Raw genomic sequence first — 21,787 nt, 5'->3', positions numbered from 1 at the left:
GACGCTGCAAAGCATGTGTGGCCATTAGGGGTAACCATACACCCTGTTCACAGCATATTTGGTTGTGGAAGACATTGCCAAGTTTTGTTAGTTGTTGTCAAAGGTGTACCTTAGCTACCTTAGCTGTCACCTTTCTGACACTGGTTTTTTTTTTGGACAAGTTGTGTGATATATGGTGTGTGAGTCAGCTTCCGTTTGTTCAGCAATCCGTCTGACATTCCTATTAGGCGGTATGGCCTCGTTTAGTAATTATGCTTAACTTTTGGACACTAGTGTAGATGGTATAACTCTTATAGTTAAAAGACATTATGAAAATATTGCAATCAACAATATTATAAATCAAAATTATAATTAAATTTTTTTCACTATGCTGTGTCCATTGTGGCAACCTTCAACTGAGGGAAGTTTTGTAAATAAACTAGACCTTAAAATTGCCAATTTGATAGTTTGTTACATTTGCTAGTTTGCCAGGGGAAGGGGGTGACCAGTGTCAACATAGAATATGGTAGTACTAAGTATAACAGGATACTTATAATTAGAATGGTGCAAAGTGCAAAATTTATCAATAGTAAGTTAAAATTTATCTCTGACAAACAAGTTAATAGACTTATTTTTGTGAGTTAAATCAAAGAAAGAAATTTAAACATTTTATCATTTTATCATTTTGTTTGTGCGGTCTCCAAAGTTCTTACAACTCACACACAACATTATCCTCCACCACAATAACTTGCACTATTCCATACATAGCAGATGCTGTCCACCCTCATCTGAGGGTCTGCCTTACAAGGGCTGCACCAGCCACATAAAATTATTATTTTAACCCACGAGGGGTCACATCAAAAGAGTTACGTGATGGGTCGCATACAGTTGATTTGACCGGGGAGTGTAAAATACCAGTTCTTGTAGCAAAATGCATTGTATCTTTAAGGAAAAACATGTCCACAAAGTGAAGTTTTTCTTGCAAATCACATTGTATTGTGGAAGAAAATTACCGTATATCCATGAAACAAGATACTAGCTTTTATAGCAAAACATGCTGTATTATTAAAGGAAAGCATATCCAAGAAACAAAATACCAGTTTTTGTAGCAAATACATTGTATAATTAATGACAAATATATCCATGAAACAAAATACCTGTTTTTGTGGAAAACACATTGTATTATTAAAGAAAAATATATCATGAAACTAAATATCGGTTTTTGTGGCAAAACGCATCATATTATTAAAGAAAAATATATCTGTGAAACTACCATAAATACCTGTTTTTGTAGCCAAACATATTGTATTATTAAAAATATATATATCTGGGAAACTAAATACCAGTTTTTGTATCAAAACACATTGTATTATTGAAGAGAAACATATCAATGAAACTCACCAAACACTTCTATACCAACAACAAAGACCGCGGATGACAAACGTCGGGAGTCGCGTACAGTGTAAACGACCAGGCTTACAGAAAATGCTTTCCACTCACTAAGTGGTGATAAAAGTGGGGAACAGCAAATGTAAGCATGTGTAGTGGACAAGTCCATTGAAAGGTACAGGGAGGGGTGAAGCTTTATACTGTGAAACCATTTTAAAAGAATCAAAAATGTATGCACTCGGTCTAAAAGACTGTGACGCGACCTTTTGCAGATTAAAGACTTCTGTCATAGCAGAAAGAGATTGGTAGAAAGCTGTTCATCTGTAAAAATTGTCTTAAATCCTGAAACTCTAAATATAATATCACTCTACAAAACTACAAGATGAATTTGAAGAAAGATGTTAATTCTAAAATAACAAATACAAATAGTTCAATATGAACATACCTCTAAGTTCTGTATGACTTCTTTAAGTGTTGTCACTTTCCTTTCATACATTTCTTGCATATCACTGAGTTTACTAGCTGATAAGTCTTCCTGGAATCCAATTCCACAAACTAAAATTAACAGAAAATTCTTGATGTTCACAATCATTGTGGCATGCTAAATATGTCAGAAAGCAATAACAATGTACATTTAATAAATACCACCCTAGTGTTCTACAACATTATTTCACTATACAGGCAGAAAAAATAATTTTCTCAAACTAATAAAACTTTGTAAATTAGCTTATGAATCTTTCCTGCCTATTAGCATTACCAAATAATATCTTTGGTCTTGACCAACATTATTACAACACTCAGCATATTATAAAACTAATCTACAGTAATCTTCTTCTGCTTTTCACATGGTTAGTATAATGAAACAATCTTCTCAATGTCCAATAATTAAAAAAATCTACCCACATTAAGCCACTAGTTTCCTCAAGAATTTTTACATGATTGGTTTCCCTCATCACCTACTGTAACTGTTCACTACCACGTTAATAGGCATGTCATGAGGTCCAACAAGTAATATAGGCCATTTTCCACATCATTCTACGATATATTTGGTGGAAATGAGCATTTTACGCCCGGCCCGGGATGCGAGCGGTGTTGCACTAGCTCGAGGGTGAAGCTCTAATGATGCATACAGAGAGAGAAAGCTCCTAGTACAGCGGAACTTGAAACAGTGCTCTCTTTTTGCTGAGCGAGAAGGATATAGCAAGCCACGCACAGAAACCATCCAGGTCAGTAGGCGAGTCTGTTTTACAGGATTTTAATGTGAGAACTGGAGATTCTCAGTGATTTCCCTGTATATTCATGGAGGCCAACCCACTATTTTAGCGCGTCAAGAATGATAATAATAATAAAAAATTCAGTACAAGCTTTAGAAATTTACGAGTAAGGACTCCTTGAAATAAACGTAATTTATACTATTCAATGATGTCAGAAGAAGTACTACTTAATGAACATATTGGTAATGATGCACCTTAGGCAGATGTACTTAATTGGAGCCAGATGTCAGGAACACTTGGCCTGACAGAAGTGAGGGAGTCCCCGTTAGATAATGGCCTGTGTGCTAATTTTCAAGAGAAAGCTTATAAGATTACTATAGATTCAGCGATGCGATCTACATGAAATTAGATCAGTGGACAGAAGAATTCAAGGGCTACAAAATGACTATTCATACGACTATGAGAGATCATTGCTAATGGAGCAGTCTGTCACTTGTGGGCAGAGTCTACCCTCTCTCCAGCTGACAAGCCGGATTCTCTATAAAAGAAACGCCAACTAGCCCCTAGTATCCATTCTATTCGCAGTCTTTGCTCATTCATTGCTGAAACTTTGTCAGTCATTGTGAACCAGTGTTGCTCAGTCATTGTGATTCAGTGCTACTGAAGAATATTGTGTTATTAACAGGGCCCGGATTTAAAAAAAATACATATGTGCACATTGAAATACATATTTTGAACATTAGTGCATATACAGATATATTTTTCTCTTATGTGTGTTGGAATGTTGAAGTTTTCTCATAAAAAATAAAATGTCATGTATCATATCTTGTACATATTTTAGGAATACACATTGAGGTTATGTGTTGGTAATTCATATTAATTTAGTCAAGTGGTTTATCTTCATTTGTTATAGTCTTTGGACATTTTGAATTGCTATGTGCGTGTGTGTGTCAGTCAGTTGTAGTCAACAGCTCGTAATAAATGGATGTGTCATGAAGCTGGTGTTTCAATGGTATAAGTTTTGCCCTAAACGCGGTGTAAGCGAGCAGAAATGAAGATATTTTCAACAGGTTATGGGCCCAGAGCTCCAGAGCGCCAAAACGCCGCAGTAAATTTCGGTCAATATAAGTGGAAATTGAACAACGAGAATTAACGTCGGACGAAGCAAGTTGTGACATTATTGACGGTAAAAATGGCGACCTCGTGGACCGGTGAAGAAACACTGAATAGGAATGTGGCCAAGCTTACAGTGGAGAACTATTTTTCGTGGGCATTAAAGGTGAAACAAGAGCTGTTGTTGAAAGATGTATGGGAATCAGTAATAGGGTACGAGGATACGCCAGGTTGTCAACTGCCTCAGACGGAAACGAGACGACGAGCGCGAAACAATGTGATCGCGTTAGCGGTTATTTTCAAATATGTCGGAGAAGATTTTGAAAGTGACATTGCAGATATTGAATCAGCGAAAAGGGCATGGGAAAAACTGGACGAGTTGTGCAATGACGGAGGGCTAGTGAATGGTGCTATGACCTTGAAACAGTTAACTCATTTTGTGAAGCCGAAGGACATGAGTGTTCAAGAATACTTCGCAAAAATTAATCAACTTTGGAGGAGAACTAGTAAAGCCGGATACGAATTCACAGATCAACAAGTTGCAGGAATGATCATCGGAAATCTTACAGAGGAATATGCAGCTTGTATACCTTCCTTGGAAGCTGATTTGGCGAAACTGACCATCTCGAAGGTGAAGGCGAGATTACTCACGGAGGAAAGCAGAAGGAAACTTCAGCAAAATGGAGGAAAGGCTTATGACACTGGAAAACGTGAGGAGGATGAAGCTCAAGCCATGGTTGTTCAACAGAAGCGAGATATCAAGAAAGAAGATGTGGGACGAGGAAAATATAGTTGCTACAATTGCGGTAAACAGGGACATGTATCTAAATATTGTCGCAGTACCCAAAAGTGCTTCAATTGTGGTAAGTCAGGACATTATTCAAAAGTATGTCCAACAATGAAGAGTGACGAACCATCGCAGGAGAGTAAATCAGTGAATGCGAGTGGAAAACTGATAAGCTCAGAAATTATACATGTAGTAGATAAGGCGATGAGCATGGTCGTTTCTGTGGGAGCTGAGAAAATTAAAGATTGGTTGTTCGATTCAGGTGCGTCCCATCATATGTGTCCAACAAATGAGATGTTTACAGACATGTTAACAAATGTAACCGGGAATGTAGAAATAGGAGATAACAGTAAGCTGGATATTAAAGGTATAGGTAAGGTAAAAGTAAAAATGTCCACAGGATGGACAATTACATTTACAGACGTGTTGTATGTACCAAACTTAGGTGCAAATTTAATATCAGTCGGTAAGTTAACCAGCAAAGGTTTCAAAGTAGGATTTGCAGGTGAGAAAGCAGTGGTTGTAGATAAGAATGGAGATGAAACATTGTTTGTTGCAAACAGGAGGAATGATGTGTATGTAGTACAAATAGAGAGGAGAAATGATATTGTAGCTGTGAGTGACTGTGATCAAATGATAGATCAAGAATGTAATAACAATGTAGTATTTAAAAGTGTTGGGCAGGTTAGGTTGTGGCATGAGAGATACGGACATGCACATTCTGAAGCCTTGTTTAAATTGCCTATGTTAGAATTGAAAAGGAGTAATGACATTAATACTTGTTCTGTATGCATTCAGGGGAAACTAACTAACAAGGGAGTACCTAAGTCTTGTGAGCGTAAGGTAGAAAAACCACTTGATGTTGTGCACACTGATGTAATTGGAAAAATTAGTCCACCATCACTTGGGAAAGCTCAATATGTTGTAACCATGATTGATGAATACTCCAGATTTAATGTGGCTGTATGTATGAAAAATAAGGATGAAGTATTAGAGGTGTTTAATAGGTATCAGGCAAATGCAGAAAAGTTACATGGTGTAGGAATTAAGGTGGTGCAATCTGACAATGGTACAGAGTATACATGTAGCGGGTTTGAAGCACAATTGCAAAAATGTGGTATTACTCATAGGAGGTCAGTACCGTACACTCCACAACAAAATGGGTTAGCAGAGAGGCAGAATAGAACGATGTTTGATACTGTTAGATGTCTATTGATCCAGTCAGGGTTACCAAAGGAATTCTGGGGAGAAGCGGTAATTACAGCAGTGTACTTGAGAAATAGGTGCCCATCCTCAGCAATAAATTTTCAGATACCGTATGAACTGTGGTTCAATAGGAAGTTGGATCAGGAAGAAATAGGTAGATTGAAAGTATTTGGATGTCAGGCATGGGCTGTGAGGGCAGACAGCAGGAAGTTAGATCCCAGAGCAGAGCCATGCGTTATGATAGGGTATGAGGCAGGTACTAAAGATGGATATAGGTTATGGAGTCTTGAAAGGGAAAGAGTAATAGTGAGGAGAAGTGTCGTATTTGAGGAGCAGATATTTCCCTTTAAGGTGAAAAGTCCTGGAATTGATATCAAGGAAAAGATAAATGTACCAAAGGCAGAGGGTAGTGAAACATACTTTGACATACTGTGCACTGAAGATCCAGAGATAAAATTAGGGACTGAGTTAGACACAGAGGACGGAGAGGAAACATTGGCTGTTGAGCCAACGACCGGAGAGGAACAACTAGAGGTTGAGTCTGTAGCAATACAAGAGCCAGGTAATAGTCTGAGAAGGTCAATAAGACAGAGGAAAGGTAAGACTTGTGCAGATTGTAAGGCAGTGATGGAAGTTAGGCATGCAAATATAGTAGAACCTAGAACAGTTGAGGAGGCTATGTCAAGCCAAGAGTCTGGTAACTGGATGGAGGCCATGAAAGTGGAGATCAATGAGATGAGAAAGAAGGATGTTTGGGAAATTGTAAAAAGACCAGAAAATGTCAAGATAATTAGTTCTAAGTGGGTGTTTTCATTGAAATATGACAGTGAGGGTAACATTCAGAAATATAAAGCCAGGTTGGTTGCCCAAGGTTTTAAGAGACAGATGAACCTTAGTTTTCATGAAACATTTAGTCCTGTTATAAAGAGGAAAACAATGAGACTGTTAATAGGTATTGCAGTACGTAGAGGCTGGACTGTAGAACATCTAGATGTAACTAGTGCTTACTTAAATAGTGAAATCAGTTGTACTGTATACATGGAGCAACCAGAATTGTTTGTAGAAAAGGATGTCCAAAACTATGTATGTAAATTGAAGAAAAGCATCTATGGACTACCTAATTCGAGTAAAGACTGGAATGCTTGTGTTGATGCTATAATTAGAAGACTAGATTTTAAGAGATGTATCAAAGAACCATGTGTGTATGTAAAGGAGTGTTGTATTATTGGCTTATATGTTGATGACATTATTGCAATAGGTGACAAAGAGGTTGTTAAGTTGGTTAAAATAAGGTTGGCAGATGAGTTAGAGATTAAAGATCTAGGGAAAGCAACAAACTTATTGTCAATAAAAATAGAACAGACAAAAGAGGGGGTTATGTTGAGTCAAAGTTTATACATTGACGAATTACTTGCTGATTTTTCCATGAGTGACTGTAAACCGAGTAAGACTGTTTTACCAAGTGGGTATTCAGCAGCTGAAAATGATGAGCAGGAATTTGATTGTACCATTTATCGCAGTGCAGTAGGAAGTTTGCTATATTTGTCAAATAATACTAGACCTGACATTGCATTTGCGGTAAGTAAAGTTAGTCAGAATTGTCAAAAACCTACGATTAAAGATTGGAAAGAAGTGAAGCATATCATGAGATATTTGTGTGGTACTAGAGATTTAAAGTTGTGTTTCAAAAATTGTGAGGAGTCAGTACAAGTGTTCTGTGATGCAGATTGGGCAGGAGATACTAAGTCTAGAAGATCAGTGAGTGGTTATGTAACCACTGTGGCAGGCGGAGCAGTATCATGGTATAGTAAGAAACAGAGTTGTATTGCTAGATCTACCATGGATGCTGAATACATGGCAATGGCAGAGGTATCTCGAGAAGTAACTTGGATGAAAGATTTGCTATCAGAGCTAGGGCTGGAAAGCTTTATGGATATACCTTGTAAAGTTTTTGCTGACAATGCAGCAGCAATTAAATTGAGTAAAAATGATTTTGTGAGTGAAAGGTCAAAACATATTGACATCATGTACCATGTATGTAGAGAACTGGTAGAAAAGGGGTTAATTGAGTTTGTATATGTAGCATCAGAGAGAAATGCTGCAGACTTGCTCACAAAGAATTTATCAAGCAACAAGCTTAAGAGTTTGTATAAGCTTATAGGTTTGCGATGAGAGGACAATTGATTGAGGTGTTGTATTTTTATTTTTTTTTGAGAAAAGGGGGGAGTGTTGGAATGTTGAAGTTTTCTCATAAAAAATAAAATGTCATGTATCATATCTTGTACATATTTTAGGAATACACATTGAGGTTATGTGTTGGTAATTCATATTAATTTAGTCAAGTGGTTTATCTTCATTTGTTATAGTCTTTGGACATTTTGAATTGCTATGTGCGTGTGTGTGTCAGTCAGTTGTAGTCAACAGCTCGTAATAAATGGATGTGTCATGAAGCTGGTGTTTCAATGGTATAAGTTTTGCCCTAAACGCGGTGTAAGCGAGCAGAAATGAAGATATTTTCAACAATGTGTGATAGATTATCTAGGATTTCTGAACGAAATGAAAAATCTAATGAAATCTATATGTTGTTCATCTCTTGGCAGCACAAGAAGCCTTCCCTGATCAAGGAAAGTGCTTTCGGTGTTGCAATTCAAGCAGGTAAACAGATAATGACCCTTTCACAACAGTTATTTCCTTTCTTCTGGCATTCCATTCTCCTTACAGTAGCCTCCCATAGTTTGCTTAAGCAAGTGCGTTCAACTGTTAACTTCCTCTTCATCTGTTGCAGTGTTTTACCAGGTTGAACTGTAAAAATGCTTAAAGATAAGAGCTCTAGGTCTTTTTAATTAAACAGTGGATATCAGGCAATAGTGACTATACAAGTGACGGTGATGTAGTGTACTGTCAAGTGTGTGACAAGAGTGGAAAATTGCAAGCCGTCCACTTCATGACCGTATCAATGAGTACAATCAACAAATTAATTTAAAAACCACCGAATCGATACTTTATTTTTTTGCCTTGAGCAAAGTTAAAAATACATTAGCACACACAGAACATGTTTTGACCACTTAGTGGTCATCTTCAGCTGTATAAAGATAGCTTATATGAAAACATTTGGACAGTAAGCACATTAAACCTTAAAACTATGTCCCATGGGATCCTAAAAACTATTACTCTAGGTGCTCTAAAAGAAAGGAGGGGGGGGGGGGGGGGGAGGTTGTGGGGGTAAGGTAATATGTGTGAATGATACTTAAATTACAATTCGCGTCTACAATTGTGTTTAAAAAACTTATTAACTAATATACATATTTAAAATATTTAAAAGCGTCTATGGTGATAGACTTTTCGTAATAACACTAGATGGCATGAATAAAAAAGTCAATGTTTGTAAACAGTCTTCAGGCATTTGTGAGAAGGATACCTAAATTAAAATTCACGTCTACATGATGTTAAAAAAACTTATTTACTAATAAACATATTTGAAAAATATCTTAAAGCATCTATAGTGAGGCACTTTTTAAAAACACTTGGTCTTGAATAAAAAGTCTATGTACAGTATATACCAGTCGGTAAATGAAATAACCGTTAGTTTGTGAACTTCATAGTGGGTAAATTATGTCCAGAACCACCCCGAAAATCTCATTTACTTTTGTGCAAAGTCCTAGAAAAAGCCAATCATGCTACAGTTGTAAGATTTGTCAACGTTTCCTTCCGACTTCTGTGGCCAAGTGAATCAGAGAGTGATTGTTACAAAGCGCGCTTTTTAGTCGTGGAAGCAGCTTCGATATGTTGAAAGCTGGTCAGTCTCTTTGAGTAGTTTTTTTTTCAAATCTCATCCATGTCACATGTTTGGCCTATGGATTGCATCGTATCGCAGAAGAGATGCGTACCCTCTTTGCATCTGTCAACAAAGTAATTTCAAGTGAAAGAAAACTGTTCCTTAAAACACCGGCTTGTGTATATTTGTACAAAACTCCTCTGTCTCAGGTTCTCTTCCGCCGGAACGTGTTCTCACAAGATGGGGAACTTGGTTATCCGCATTATCATTCTACCAGAAATTCAATCAAGTGTAAGATGTAGTTAAAAGTTTTTATGATAGTCATACTGCGTGTGTTCGTGAAGCAAAGTGTGCATTTTAATCTGCAACTGTACATAAAGTTATTAGTTTCATCCATGTGCATTATTTGTCACTTTCGAAGGCGCTGCACCCCTACACGAATCCCTTCAATCAATTCAAAACACCATTAGTTTTTAATGGTGTCCCTAGAAAAACTGGAGAAAAAGTTAAAAGGAAACTCAGTACGGTATTGGGTTCAAACCACGGACTGAAGATGATTTAATCCATAAGCAACTACATAAGTGGAATCAGGAAGTCTTTGCCAGAAGATGGTTCCGAGCAGTCAGTGTACATGTATTGCCCAGTTACGTCCGTCCACGCAGAACAATAATTTTCAACGTATAAATTAATTCTGACTGACAAGAGAAAGTCATTGACCCCTGGAAACAAAGAAAAACTGTCATCAATCAATCAGTCACTACTGATCTGCTTTTAGGGCAGTCACCCAGGTGGCAAGACTCCCTATCTGTTGTTTTCCTAGCATTTTCTTAAATGATTGCAAAGAAATTGGAAAATTATTGAACATTTCCCTAGGTAAGTTATTCCAATCCCTAACTCCCCTTCCTATAAATGAATATTTGCCCCAATTTGTCCTCTTGAATTCCAACTTTATCTTCATATTGTGATCTTTCCTACTTTTAAAGACACCACTCAAACGTATTCGTCTACTGATGTCCTCCCACGCCATCTCTCCACTGACAGCTCAAACATACCACTTAATCGAGCAGCTCATCTCCTTTCTCCCAAGTCTTCCCAGCCCAAACTTTGCAACATTTTTGTAATGCTACTCTTTTGTCGAAAATCACCCAGAACAAATTGAGCTGCTTTTCTTTGGATTTTTTCCAGTTCTTGAATCAAGTAATCTTGGTGAGGGTCCCATACACTGGAACCACACTCTAGTTGGGATCTTACCAGAGACTTATATGCCTTCTCCTTTACATCCTTACTACAACCCCTAAATACCCTCATAACCATGTGCAGAGATCAGTACCCTTTATTTACAATCTTATTTATGTGATTACCCCAGTGAAGGTCTTTTCTTATATTAACACCTAGGTACTTACAATGATCCCCAAAAGGAACTTTCACCCCATCAACGCAGTAATTAAAATTGAGAGGACTTTTCCTATTTGTGAAACTCACACCTAGCTTTTAACACCGTTTATCATCATACCATTGCCCACTGTCCATCTCACAACACTATTGAGGTCACCCTGCAGCCGCTCACAATCTTGTAACTTATTTATTACTCTGTACAAAATAACATCATCTGCAAACAACCTTATCTCTGATTCCACTTCTTTACACATATCATTGATAACCTACGGCCATGCATCGTTTTTCAAGGAATGAAGCATGTTTATCAATTTAACACTGATTTAAATTAAATGAGTTTGGTAAGTGTATTTTATTTTATTTTCAGTGCATAGTTTCGTGCATATTATCAACCTTTTTAGTGCATATGTGCATGCATATTTTTGGAGTTTTTAGTGCATATGAATCCGGGCCTTAGTTATTAAGTGTTGAATAACTGTGAGACATATGTCTGTTCCATTGTGAGACCGATGCACGTATAATGTAATCATATCTTCTGGTGTGAAATGATAATGGTAGTATGTGAATATAGGTGCTTCTAATTCCCATATACACATTAAGGTGAAACATACTTGTAAAAGCAGTATCGGCTCATATGAAGTATATTCAAAGAACGGGTAAAAACTTCCAAAATTGCTAAGATGTGGCGAGATGTTGACTATATTCTACTAATAATTATTTTGCCATAATTAAGGTATGCACAGTGATAGGAGATGTCATTCTAACCAGTAGAAAGTGCTAGATTCACCAGGGAGTGACGTAGGATTGAACAAGTGATGCTCACATAGGAATAACAACAGTCATTAATTGTGTCGTGGTACAGTGAAGGGAAATGAGTAGCAATCTCCAGGGACAGTAACCACTACTCGGGTAGTCCAGTCGAGTTCATGATTGGGTCTAGCCATAGTACGTTATTTGAAAGTATATAAACAGTACTTCATAAACCAGTTTCCCATTTGTCCACATGTATGTGAGTGCTCATCGAATCCCGGAGTCGACCAGAATATGCCATTGTGCCAGCATTTGTGGATTCGAATCGACTAGAACACACCTTTGTGCCTGCAAATCTTCTTCAGTGATGAAGGCTTAAACCCATAGGTGTACTCCTGGATGACATCGTGACTACACGCAGCAATGTTGAGTACACTCCATTTTTCTAAGCATGAGAATCACAAGGGTCGTAGTAAATGTAAATTTTTTCCAGCATGTCAGTTTATAATGTGTAGGTGAATGCAATGTGCATGTTTCAATGGGGGTAAAGTTTTTTTTTTTTTTTTTTTTAAGTTTGATTTTTATTTTGGGTGTCTTCAGTGATTAGGGATAATCACGAATTATTCCATGGGTTATTTATTTTTTGTGCATGAATTAGTATGGTTCACTCAGCCTACACCAAAAATGAGTACCAGGTTAATTCCTGGGGGCAAAGGCGGCCGGGCATACAGCTAACCACTCTACCCCATCACGCGCCAAGGTTAACAATGGTGGAAGCCTTTACCTTCCACTCCTCCAAGGGCCTTCATGGCCTGTACGGAGGTGACTTTGCTTTGCTTTGCTAGTGTTTTATGCTGGGGTGAAGCATTTTTAAGGGTGAAATTGATACTTCAACAGGATTCATAATTCATTCCAAGTTTAAGTAGCCGATATGGATCTTCACAATTTTTCCCAAATATATCCGATTTCAATGCTTCACGGCTTAATGCATGTCTCCAAAGTATTGATGTGTTTACAGGTATTTCCTTCACTCTTCATGTGTCTATATTCATGTATCATATTGTTGTATGGTGACTTACGGTGATTTACAGGATACCAACATTGTATGGGTCCGCTCTGTAAAATAGTAGAATAAGATAGTACGCCTGGATGGAGACAATGACTTGAGGTGCCAACCATGATTTATATAATTACTGCTGATGTAGTTGTGCTAATTAAATTACCTGCCAACCTAGAGTCTTCTTAATGCATAAATAATGTGGGTTTGAGATACACGTGTGTAAAGGAAAGGTAAGACGGTTTGTGTGATAATGCTTAAGATGACAGATTGAAAAATGAGAATAAGAATATTAATCATGAGATGAATAGGGCTGAATATATTCGAAACATTGATAAAATGATATTTGGTAGCCATGAATAATTATTTGCCTGGAAAAGTGCGAAAGATTTGAAAAGGAGAGTTATGTACATATGTCTGGGGGCAAAGTAAAAGTTCTCCCAGCTGGCAGAAATAGGCGCTTCTTAGAAAGAGATTTGTAGCCCTCTGTGGAAAGGAATGTCAGGCCCCAGCAGTTGGTCCGGCTATCTGTCAAATGCTCGTAACATTCACATAAGAAGTGTTCCTCACTTTGGCACTGTATTAATTATTCACGTGCCAACAATTTATTACCATCAGCGTTGTATGTTCCACGTTCCGAGAGATGAAGTAATCCTCCCAGTTTTATATTCAAATGAGGATGAAATAGGGTTTCCAGCTCGCACCTCAAGGTCGAAATAACCCAGGTTCGTGGATCGACATCAGGAGACCTGAATGGGTCACAATTTCAGGAGGCATTTAATGTGTGAATTATAGTGTATGCCAATGTGTTTACAGGTGGTTGCTTCACTCTTCGTGTGTCTATATTCATGTATAATATTGTTGTATGGTGACTTACAGTGATTTACAGGATACCAACATTGTATGGGTCCACTCTGTAAAATAGTAGGATAAGATAGTACCCCGGAGAAACACGTATATGTGATAATGTGATATTTAAGTGATGTAATCAAGTAGATCTTATTTTGCGACGAGCTACGATTTAATTTTCATTATTATGGAAGTGTGCACAATTGTATCGTATACGAACACCTCAAACCCATGACTGCTGTCAATAATATTGTTTTCCTTATGGGAAATGCCATCTCTGTGTATATATCATTTAAATGTTGTTACTTATATATTAATATAATGGGTACCAGCAGGTACTGATAGTAGATACTAGGGATAGACCCTTATTTATTATGAAGTGTGATATACGTATGTGTGTGTTAACAAGCTGATATGGGAATGCCAAAATAATAATTCAGAAGCAAAAGGGACTAATATGGACATAATGGCATCTCATATAATTGAAATGTTTTCTACGTTTAATAATATGCCTTGTATATAGTGATTTTCAGTTTATTAAATTTATGTTTTGAATTGGGAACAAACATTCTTCTTATTCCATTAGTCTACCGTATTCCTCTCATATTATAGAACACCCTACTTTCAAGATATTTAAATTAATTGCCCACTTTATTGCGAACAGTCCATTGACCCGTATGCTCTTGAGATTAGCCGTTGTGACATTGAAGGTAGGGAGAATGGGGGGCTTCGACGCCCTGGATTTACTTCCAAAGTTCCTCATCCAGTATATTTCCATTCAAATGTTTATTTGTGAACTTAATTTTTTAATAAGTGCCCTGCTGAGCCGGGGACAGGTGCACAACCTTACCCTAAATAGTGGTTTATCACTTCTGATATGTCTGCGTCCATGATTAAATGGTTAGCATGCTGGCCTTTGGTCCAAGGGGTCCTGGGTTCAATTTCCAGTCAGGTTGGGGTTTTTAACTTTCATTAGTTCATTGCTTTGGGTGGGGGGTGTTGTCTTAAACACTGTAATTCATATTATAACATTATAATTCATCTCAAGTAGGGCCTCCTCCTCACAAACATGCAGGTTACCAACAGGGCGTCAACTTGAACGAGCTGCACCTGCATCAGGCCTCTCTGGAGGTCACATGCCTTTTTTATTATTATTACTATTCCATGAACCTGCTATAGTGTCATAGCAGGCAGAGAGGTGATATTCCAATATGGCGTGTCCTCATCGGCTTGCCAGCGGACTTGAGTGAAATAAAATAGCTCTCGCGGACCAAACACACAACAATCTCTGTGGTTAACAACCATAGTTGTAAATCGGAGCTTGCTCCACTTAAGGTTCATTACTTTTGATAGTCAATATGGCAAAGTCTTTTCGGAAAATAATTCCACCGTCCTGTCCAATCAGGCTTCAGGTGAAGGCTAGGGTACTTCGGATTCGGTGGGTAGCCAACTGAGAGACAGCAATTAGTTGGAGCTTTTGCAACCAAATAAACTTAAGAGGATTAAACCTCAACAAATTAACTACATTGCAACACACAATATTAATTCTCTCTGTAAAATTGGAAGACTTAAGACTTTTACAGATGAATTAGATAAACAAAAAATTTGAATAGTGGGCCTTCATGAAATGAGAAACATGGAAGAACCTTTTGAATCACAAGGTTATAGAATTTATAATGGGATACCTGACCGAGGAGTTAAGAATCAATGTCCCCAATTTGGAACAGGATTTATAGTGAATTTAAAAATAATAGATTCTATAATTGATTTTCAAGCAATATCACCAAGAATTGTAACTCACACATTTAAAACAACAAAAAAATTATACAATAATAAATGCCCATGCCCCTACTAGTGAAAAAAAATTCTAACACGAACAAAGAAAGAAATGGATACATTTTGGGATCCCTTTGAACACATAATAAACAAAGTAAATAAAAGGTAATGTTAAAATTTTATTAGGGGACTTTAATGCTCAATTAGGAAGGGAAAAATAGTATAGATATATCATTGGAAAATGGGCTCCACATAAATTTACAAACAAGAATGGCCAACGACTTGTTGAACTTTGCAGAGAGCATAACCTCATATCTAAATCAACATATTTCAAAAGGAAACCAAACAAGCTTAAAACATGGAAGCATCCTGATTGGAGGAAAGAGGAATGGCAGCTAGACCATGTTTGTATGGATACATTTTTTCATAAGGAAATTTATAATGTAAAAGTATTAAGAGGAATAGATACTGGTTCTGATCACTACATTGTCAAAATTAAACTTAAATTCACACCACTAAAGAAGAAGAATATCAAAGCTAATAAAGTAAAGAGGAATTATGACCCACACCAGTTAATAAAAATGAAAAATATAAGGAAGTCACGCAAACAATAAAACTGACAGATGACCTTCAAGAACTGATCCCAGTTCTCATAAAACAAGCTGAAAATTTAGCTCCATTGAACCCTCATAAAAACATGCCTGGTGAATGATAGAACGTGATAAAATTCATAAAGAGGGACATCAGGCATGGTTAAAGTTCCAAGCCCATAAATAAGAAGAAAACGCTATCAATCTAAAATATATCTGGAAGAAATTCTTGCAAAATATTAGAAAAATTAAGAGAAAATTTCATAAGGATATAATAAACTCCACTTAAGTTAATTATCATAACACCAATTCTAGAGACTATTATAAAATTTTTGGAAGACAACTACAGAAATACGCTCCTCCTACATTAATGCTGAAAGATGAAAATGGAAAAATGGCACATAGCAGTAGTGAAAATGCTGAGATTATGGCAAAAGCATTCAGTAAACGTTGGAACTGTGAAGAACCTAAGGAACTATCACAAATTAATACAAATACTCCAATAAAAACTAAATTTAATAACACAGACCCTCCAATATTTCAAGAATTAGAAAAAGCACTAAAAGAACTTAGAAATGATAAGGCATGTGGAGAAGACCAGGTTTTTGTAGAGATGTGGAAATATTCAAGTAATACAGTTTGGATTTCACTTTAACGAAAATTTGGATCACTGAACAGTTTCCAGAACATTGGACAACAGCCTTAATACACCCTCTTAATAAAAACGGAGATAAGAGTAATCCGAATAATTATAGAGGATTGTCTATCTTGGACTACACATACAAGATTTTTTCGAAGATCTTATATGGAAGGATTAAAGATCAACTAGAAAAAGAATTAGGAAAATACCAAGGAGGCTTTAGACCCTGGAGAAGTTGTGTTGAACACATCACTCTAAAATTAATAATGGCATACTACAAAAAACAAAACAGGCCTATAGCAAAAACATTTGTTGACTTTAAGATGGCATGTGGTTGTATACCCAGACCTTCAATGTTAAAAATTTTACAGAATTTTGGACTCCATCCTAAATTAATTAAACTGATAGAATTTACTTTAAGTAATACCATATTGAAAGTAAAGTTTGCAGGAGATGTTTCTGAACCATTTTTATTAAAACAGGTTTAAGACAAGGAGCTGTTTATCACCATTACAATTTAATTGTGCATTTTTTAAAATTATTATTATTATTATTATTATTTTTTGCTAGTTGCTTTACGTCGCACCGACACAGATAGGTCTTATGGCGACGATGGGACAGGGAGGGGCTAGGAGTGGGAAGGAAGCGGCCGTGGCCTTAATTAAGGTACAGCCCCAGCATTTGCCTGGTGTGAAAAAAACCATTTTCAGGGCTGTCGACAGTGGGGTAATTGTGCATTAGAATTTATAATAAGGGAATGGTAAAGAACATAAAAGTTGGAAGTTGTTTAGGATTTGTTAATGACCTTGCTCTATTGTCCAACAATATTCAGGAAACTCAACACCAAATTCAATCTCTACAGAAAAAAGCACAAAAAATAGGTCTTCCAATATCCTTTGAAAAAATTGAGATCATGTTTACACATCCCCGACTGGTAAATAAAATAACAATTGATGGGCAAGAAATCAAAATTGTTGTTAAATTTAAGTATTTAGGAGGAATCATAATGTCAGAATATTATAATTTTCACATAAAAATAAAAATAAGATGTCATGTATTATATCTTGTATTAGTTATATGGAAAACAACATTAAGGATATGTTTTTGTAACTCAGATAATTGAATCAAGTGGTTTATCTTGGTTTTGCTTTATTCTTTGAACTGCTTGGTGTGTGTGCAGTTGTGGATAATAGCTCGTAATAAAAAGGATTTGAGTGATGAAGCTGGTGTTTCTATGGTATAATTTGCTTGCCTAAACTGGTGTAATGAGTAGAAATGAAGATATATCAACACATAACTTATAATCTTAATGAGAAACCAGCTTGGCATAACAGAATAAATAAATTAAACAAAGCAAATTATATTACCAAGACTACATACAATAAAAAAAAACTAATCGAATGCAGCAAAAGTAAGACAATATAAAACAGTCACACAGCCAGAAATAACTTATGCTAGTGAAACGATTTTAAAACTACTATTACAGCTGAAACAGACAAAATACTTAAGACAGAAAGAATAATAAGAAGAAGAACACACATTAATAAACAGTATTAAGTTAAAGGACAATGGAGAATAGCATAAAATAAAGTAGTTTATAAGGAAATTGAACCAGTATTGAACCAAATTAGGAAAAAACTTATGTAATTCTTTCGACATCTTATCAGAGCACCTGACACCAGAATTAGCAGAAGAATAATTGAAAAATTATGGAATAGCAAGACCAAGATTAAATGGATCACAGAAATTAAGGAGGATATTAAAGAACTACAAAAAGCCTCCGTGGCTCAGGCAGCAGTGCGCTGACCTCTCACTGCTGGATACCGTGGTTCAAATCCCAGTCACTCCATGTGAGATTTGTGCTGGACAAAGCGGAGGCAGGACAGGTTTTTCTCCGGGTACTCTGGTTTTCCCTGTCAACTTTCATTCCAGCAACTCTCTCCACTATCATTTCATTTCATCTGTCAGTCATTAATCATTGCCCCAGAGGAGTGTGAAAGGCCTCGGCAGCAGCACAGCTCCTATCCTCGCCGCAAGTTGGGCTTCATTCATTCCATCCCTGACCTGGTCATTGACTGGAGAACAAGTTGTAGGTTTTCATTACATTAAAGAACTACAAATAACAATAGATGATCTCAAAAACAAAACAGAGAAAAATAAGATACTTCAGGACACGCACATCACACCAAGATCAAGTAGATCAAGTAGATCCCAAAAAGTTTTGGTTTACTCGGTCTGCCATCTACTGTAGTGGGCCTAGAGTAAAACGGAACGTTGAAATTGATGAGCAGACAGCCAGATGGCGTCAAATTGAAATGTCTCCACACGGTAGCTGAGGCCATACGATTATTATTAAAGGCCGTATTTATCTCCCAACTTTCCTGAGTGTCCAAGTCTCACTTCCTTATAGCAGCACACCTCACACAAAGGTTTTTAACAGCTTCTTTTTTTTCTTCTTTTTTTTTTTAAAGTTTCTTGTCTATGCTGCTTGAAGTAAAGAGATTGCACACCCTATTAAAATTGGCCTTACCCTGGTTAATTCAGCTTAAAATCTCACATTTTGACCTCCTGTCTGATGTTATCTTGTTTCCAAGATATCTGAAAGCCTCAACACTCTCCAGATGCTCTGTGCTCAGTGTACAGTTCATGTGTGTGCCGTGTCTGCTTCCCACTAGGGTCTTTCTTTCATTGATCTTCATGTTAATGATGTTGAAGGAGGACTCTATCTCCTCCAGAATCATTATCAGTTCCTGCTCACTTTCAGCCAGTACACCAATGCTATCTGAAAACATCAGCCAAGTTAAGTAACTTTCTCTCCCTGGATCATTATTTCTCCTGTTTCCTCAGTTTCTCCTTCACATCACCCGTAACCCTTTGGATATAACCACTAAACAAATAAGGGGAGGGTGAGCAGAGTGAGAGCGGCACCAGCTTCCAAGATATCCCTGACCCATCAAATCGACCCAAGATGTTTATTAAATTAATTAAATAAATACATAAATAAATAAACTGTTGAGAGGAGTAAAACAATGTATGTGTAACAGGTTGTTAGCCCTATTACCCCACAAGTAAGTATAACCCCAGATGTCTCAGTAGAAGGGAAGGCCATAAATCTGAATATATCTCAGGTGACCACTCCCATTACATAGTACCAGACAACCCAAGTATGGACTACTTACTACAGTTCCGGCCACCAAATTAGGCAGATCAGAGAAATTATGCTGTTGCCAAGGTTATGTAGCAACTGGCAGAGAAATGTCTAATTGAACACATCATTTTGTAGCGCAAGGTAGTTTGTTCTCTCCTAAGCTCCTGATGTTACCTCCAACAATGTCGCAAAACAAATTATACTACAAGCTTCAGGAAAGACTGCTGATTTCAACAGTATAACTATTTTCCACATAAATGAATTAAAATAATTATTAAGAATAAAAAACTGAATAAGTAAATTTAAATCCACAAAATCATGCATTGAAATTTTCAGTACGGTAAGCAGCCAAGTTTTTCCTTTTTTCAGCTAATAAAATGTTGTGTGTGGAAAAAATGTAGAAAATTGTCCAACTCAAATTAATTACCTGAAACATGTTTCCATAGGTCCTTCATTTTCCTGGAAAATGGCCTGTAAAGTGGCCATATAAATGTCGCTAGATGAGTTCGTTCGAATTGCATCTGTATCAGTTTTATTTAAATATTTGTTTATGGTTTACAATATAACTTTATATACTTTAATATATATTGGACTGCAAAATATAGAAAAGAAAACTACTTTAAAAAATACAGGACTTTGAATGGACCGGCTTCGACTAAACACCACTGCACAATCAGCATTACCAGTCTGGGCTCAGAGGTAAGAGACTCTCGACCATCTGTCGCTTTGCCGTTCCAATATCTGACAACAGCGCAGTTTACCTCACCTGCCTAATTCAGTTGCTGCAGGTTTAGGTTACTTAGCTGGTGCTCATGGCTATAAACAACATTTTTGAGATTATGAGGAAATAAAAATAAAATGTTCTAGTTGTGTAACTGTATCAGCATTAAAAGAATAGAATGGACCTGTTAGTTACAGCACTCATTCCTTTATTTCTTTTGTTGCAAAGACAAGTGTGTGCTTGTACCGATAGCCAAGGAGTTGTTCTTATAATTGACGATATACCTCTCAGCATTCACCATGGCTATGATCTGTATTTATTCCCCTTCTTTAGGAACTTCTCACTCCTATGTCTAATCATAATTTCCTCTCAGCTTCTCCGTCAGAATTCTTCCGACAAATGTTTATTCTAATGTTACAGTAGCAATTAGAGTTTTTAATAACTTTTGAGTAATATCACTTCTATAAAATAGCAGTTCATGGTTCTTCAAATAGATTTTTCTCCAATTAACAAGGAGGTGGTGCCGCTGAACAGAAAGTCACACTTCATCTAGCAGATTACAACAGTCTTTGCTGAGTGTAGCAAAAAGAAAGATAAACTCCATTTTTTCCCCAAAACCTTTTCACTAACCAGGCCTTCAGACTTCCTACATAGTTTATATAATTTAAAGAAACAACTTCTTTGAAATTTTAGAAACATAGGAATACAAACTCAAATGGAATCATTGCATACTGACAGGTAAGAAAATGGAAAGGCACTGTTTTTATAAAGTTGAGCAGCAGGTTACAAAGTTTTATGATACAACAAATAAAATATACTTTATTTGAGAACCTAATTTATCCATCAATTCCTATGATAATTTTATATAACTTTTCCAAGAACAATACTCACTTTGGGTTGGTGTTTGTTGTACATAACAACCAGTGAACGCTTGTAGTGATCCAAAAGGACTTTATCCTTTGCCATTTGCTCTTCCATTTCACGACGAACCTGCAGGCATTTTTCATGTTCACGGTTATCCACAGGCCTGTCGCCTGAATCTGGCGGACAAGATTCTCCTTCATCAGTTCGGCAACGAGATCGATAAACGCTGCTCTCTGTGATATCACTCCAAGAAGAACTAGTGTTATCTTCGTCATTCTAAAATATTTTAAATATTACCAGTGAGACCAAATTATATGCACACTAAAGGATAGCAAGAATGTCAAGCAAAATTTGCTGTAATACTGTAGATTTAAATGAAAGAAACAGCAGGTGCTTGATTACTCAAAGACAGCCTATAATAATGTTAATAAATGTGTAATTCTTTTTATCCTGAAACAATGTGAATCAATAAAAGCATTCATCAAGTATCTGCAGATTTAGAGATATAGACATTTTATTTCCTTATTCTTAAAT

The 21,787-nt window shown here is 36.6% G+C and overlaps 1 protein-coding gene across 1 annotated transcript in view; it reads right to left on the bottom strand.

Annotated features, from left to right (window-relative positions):
- The window catches only part of LOC136875501 (chromosome partition protein Smc), a 97,315-nt gene extending 75,895 nt beyond the window's left edge, over positions 1 to 21,420 (bottom strand). Inside the window, exons 1-2 of the mRNA XM_067149050.2 lie at positions 21,281 to 21,420; positions 1,814 to 1,923 (exon numbers count right to left, since the gene is read on the bottom strand). Of these exons, the coding sequence (XP_067005151.1) occupies positions 1,814 to 1,873 (60 nt within the window). The 5' untranslated portion in view covers positions 1,874 to 1,923; positions 21,281 to 21,420. The remainder of the gene's footprint in view (positions 1 to 1,813; positions 1,924 to 21,280) is intronic.
- Between the last annotated feature and the right edge of the window lie 367 nt (positions 21,421 to 21,787).

This window comes from Anabrus simplex, chromosome 6 (assembly GCF_040414725.1).
Source record: "Anabrus simplex isolate iqAnaSimp1 chromosome 6, ASM4041472v1, whole genome shotgun sequence".
NCBI classification, from domain to species: Eukaryota; Metazoa; Arthropoda; class Insecta; order Orthoptera; family Tettigoniidae; genus Anabrus; species Anabrus simplex.
Note: the sequence above shows the minus strand (reverse complement) of the source record. Positions and strands in the feature narration are given on the sequence as shown.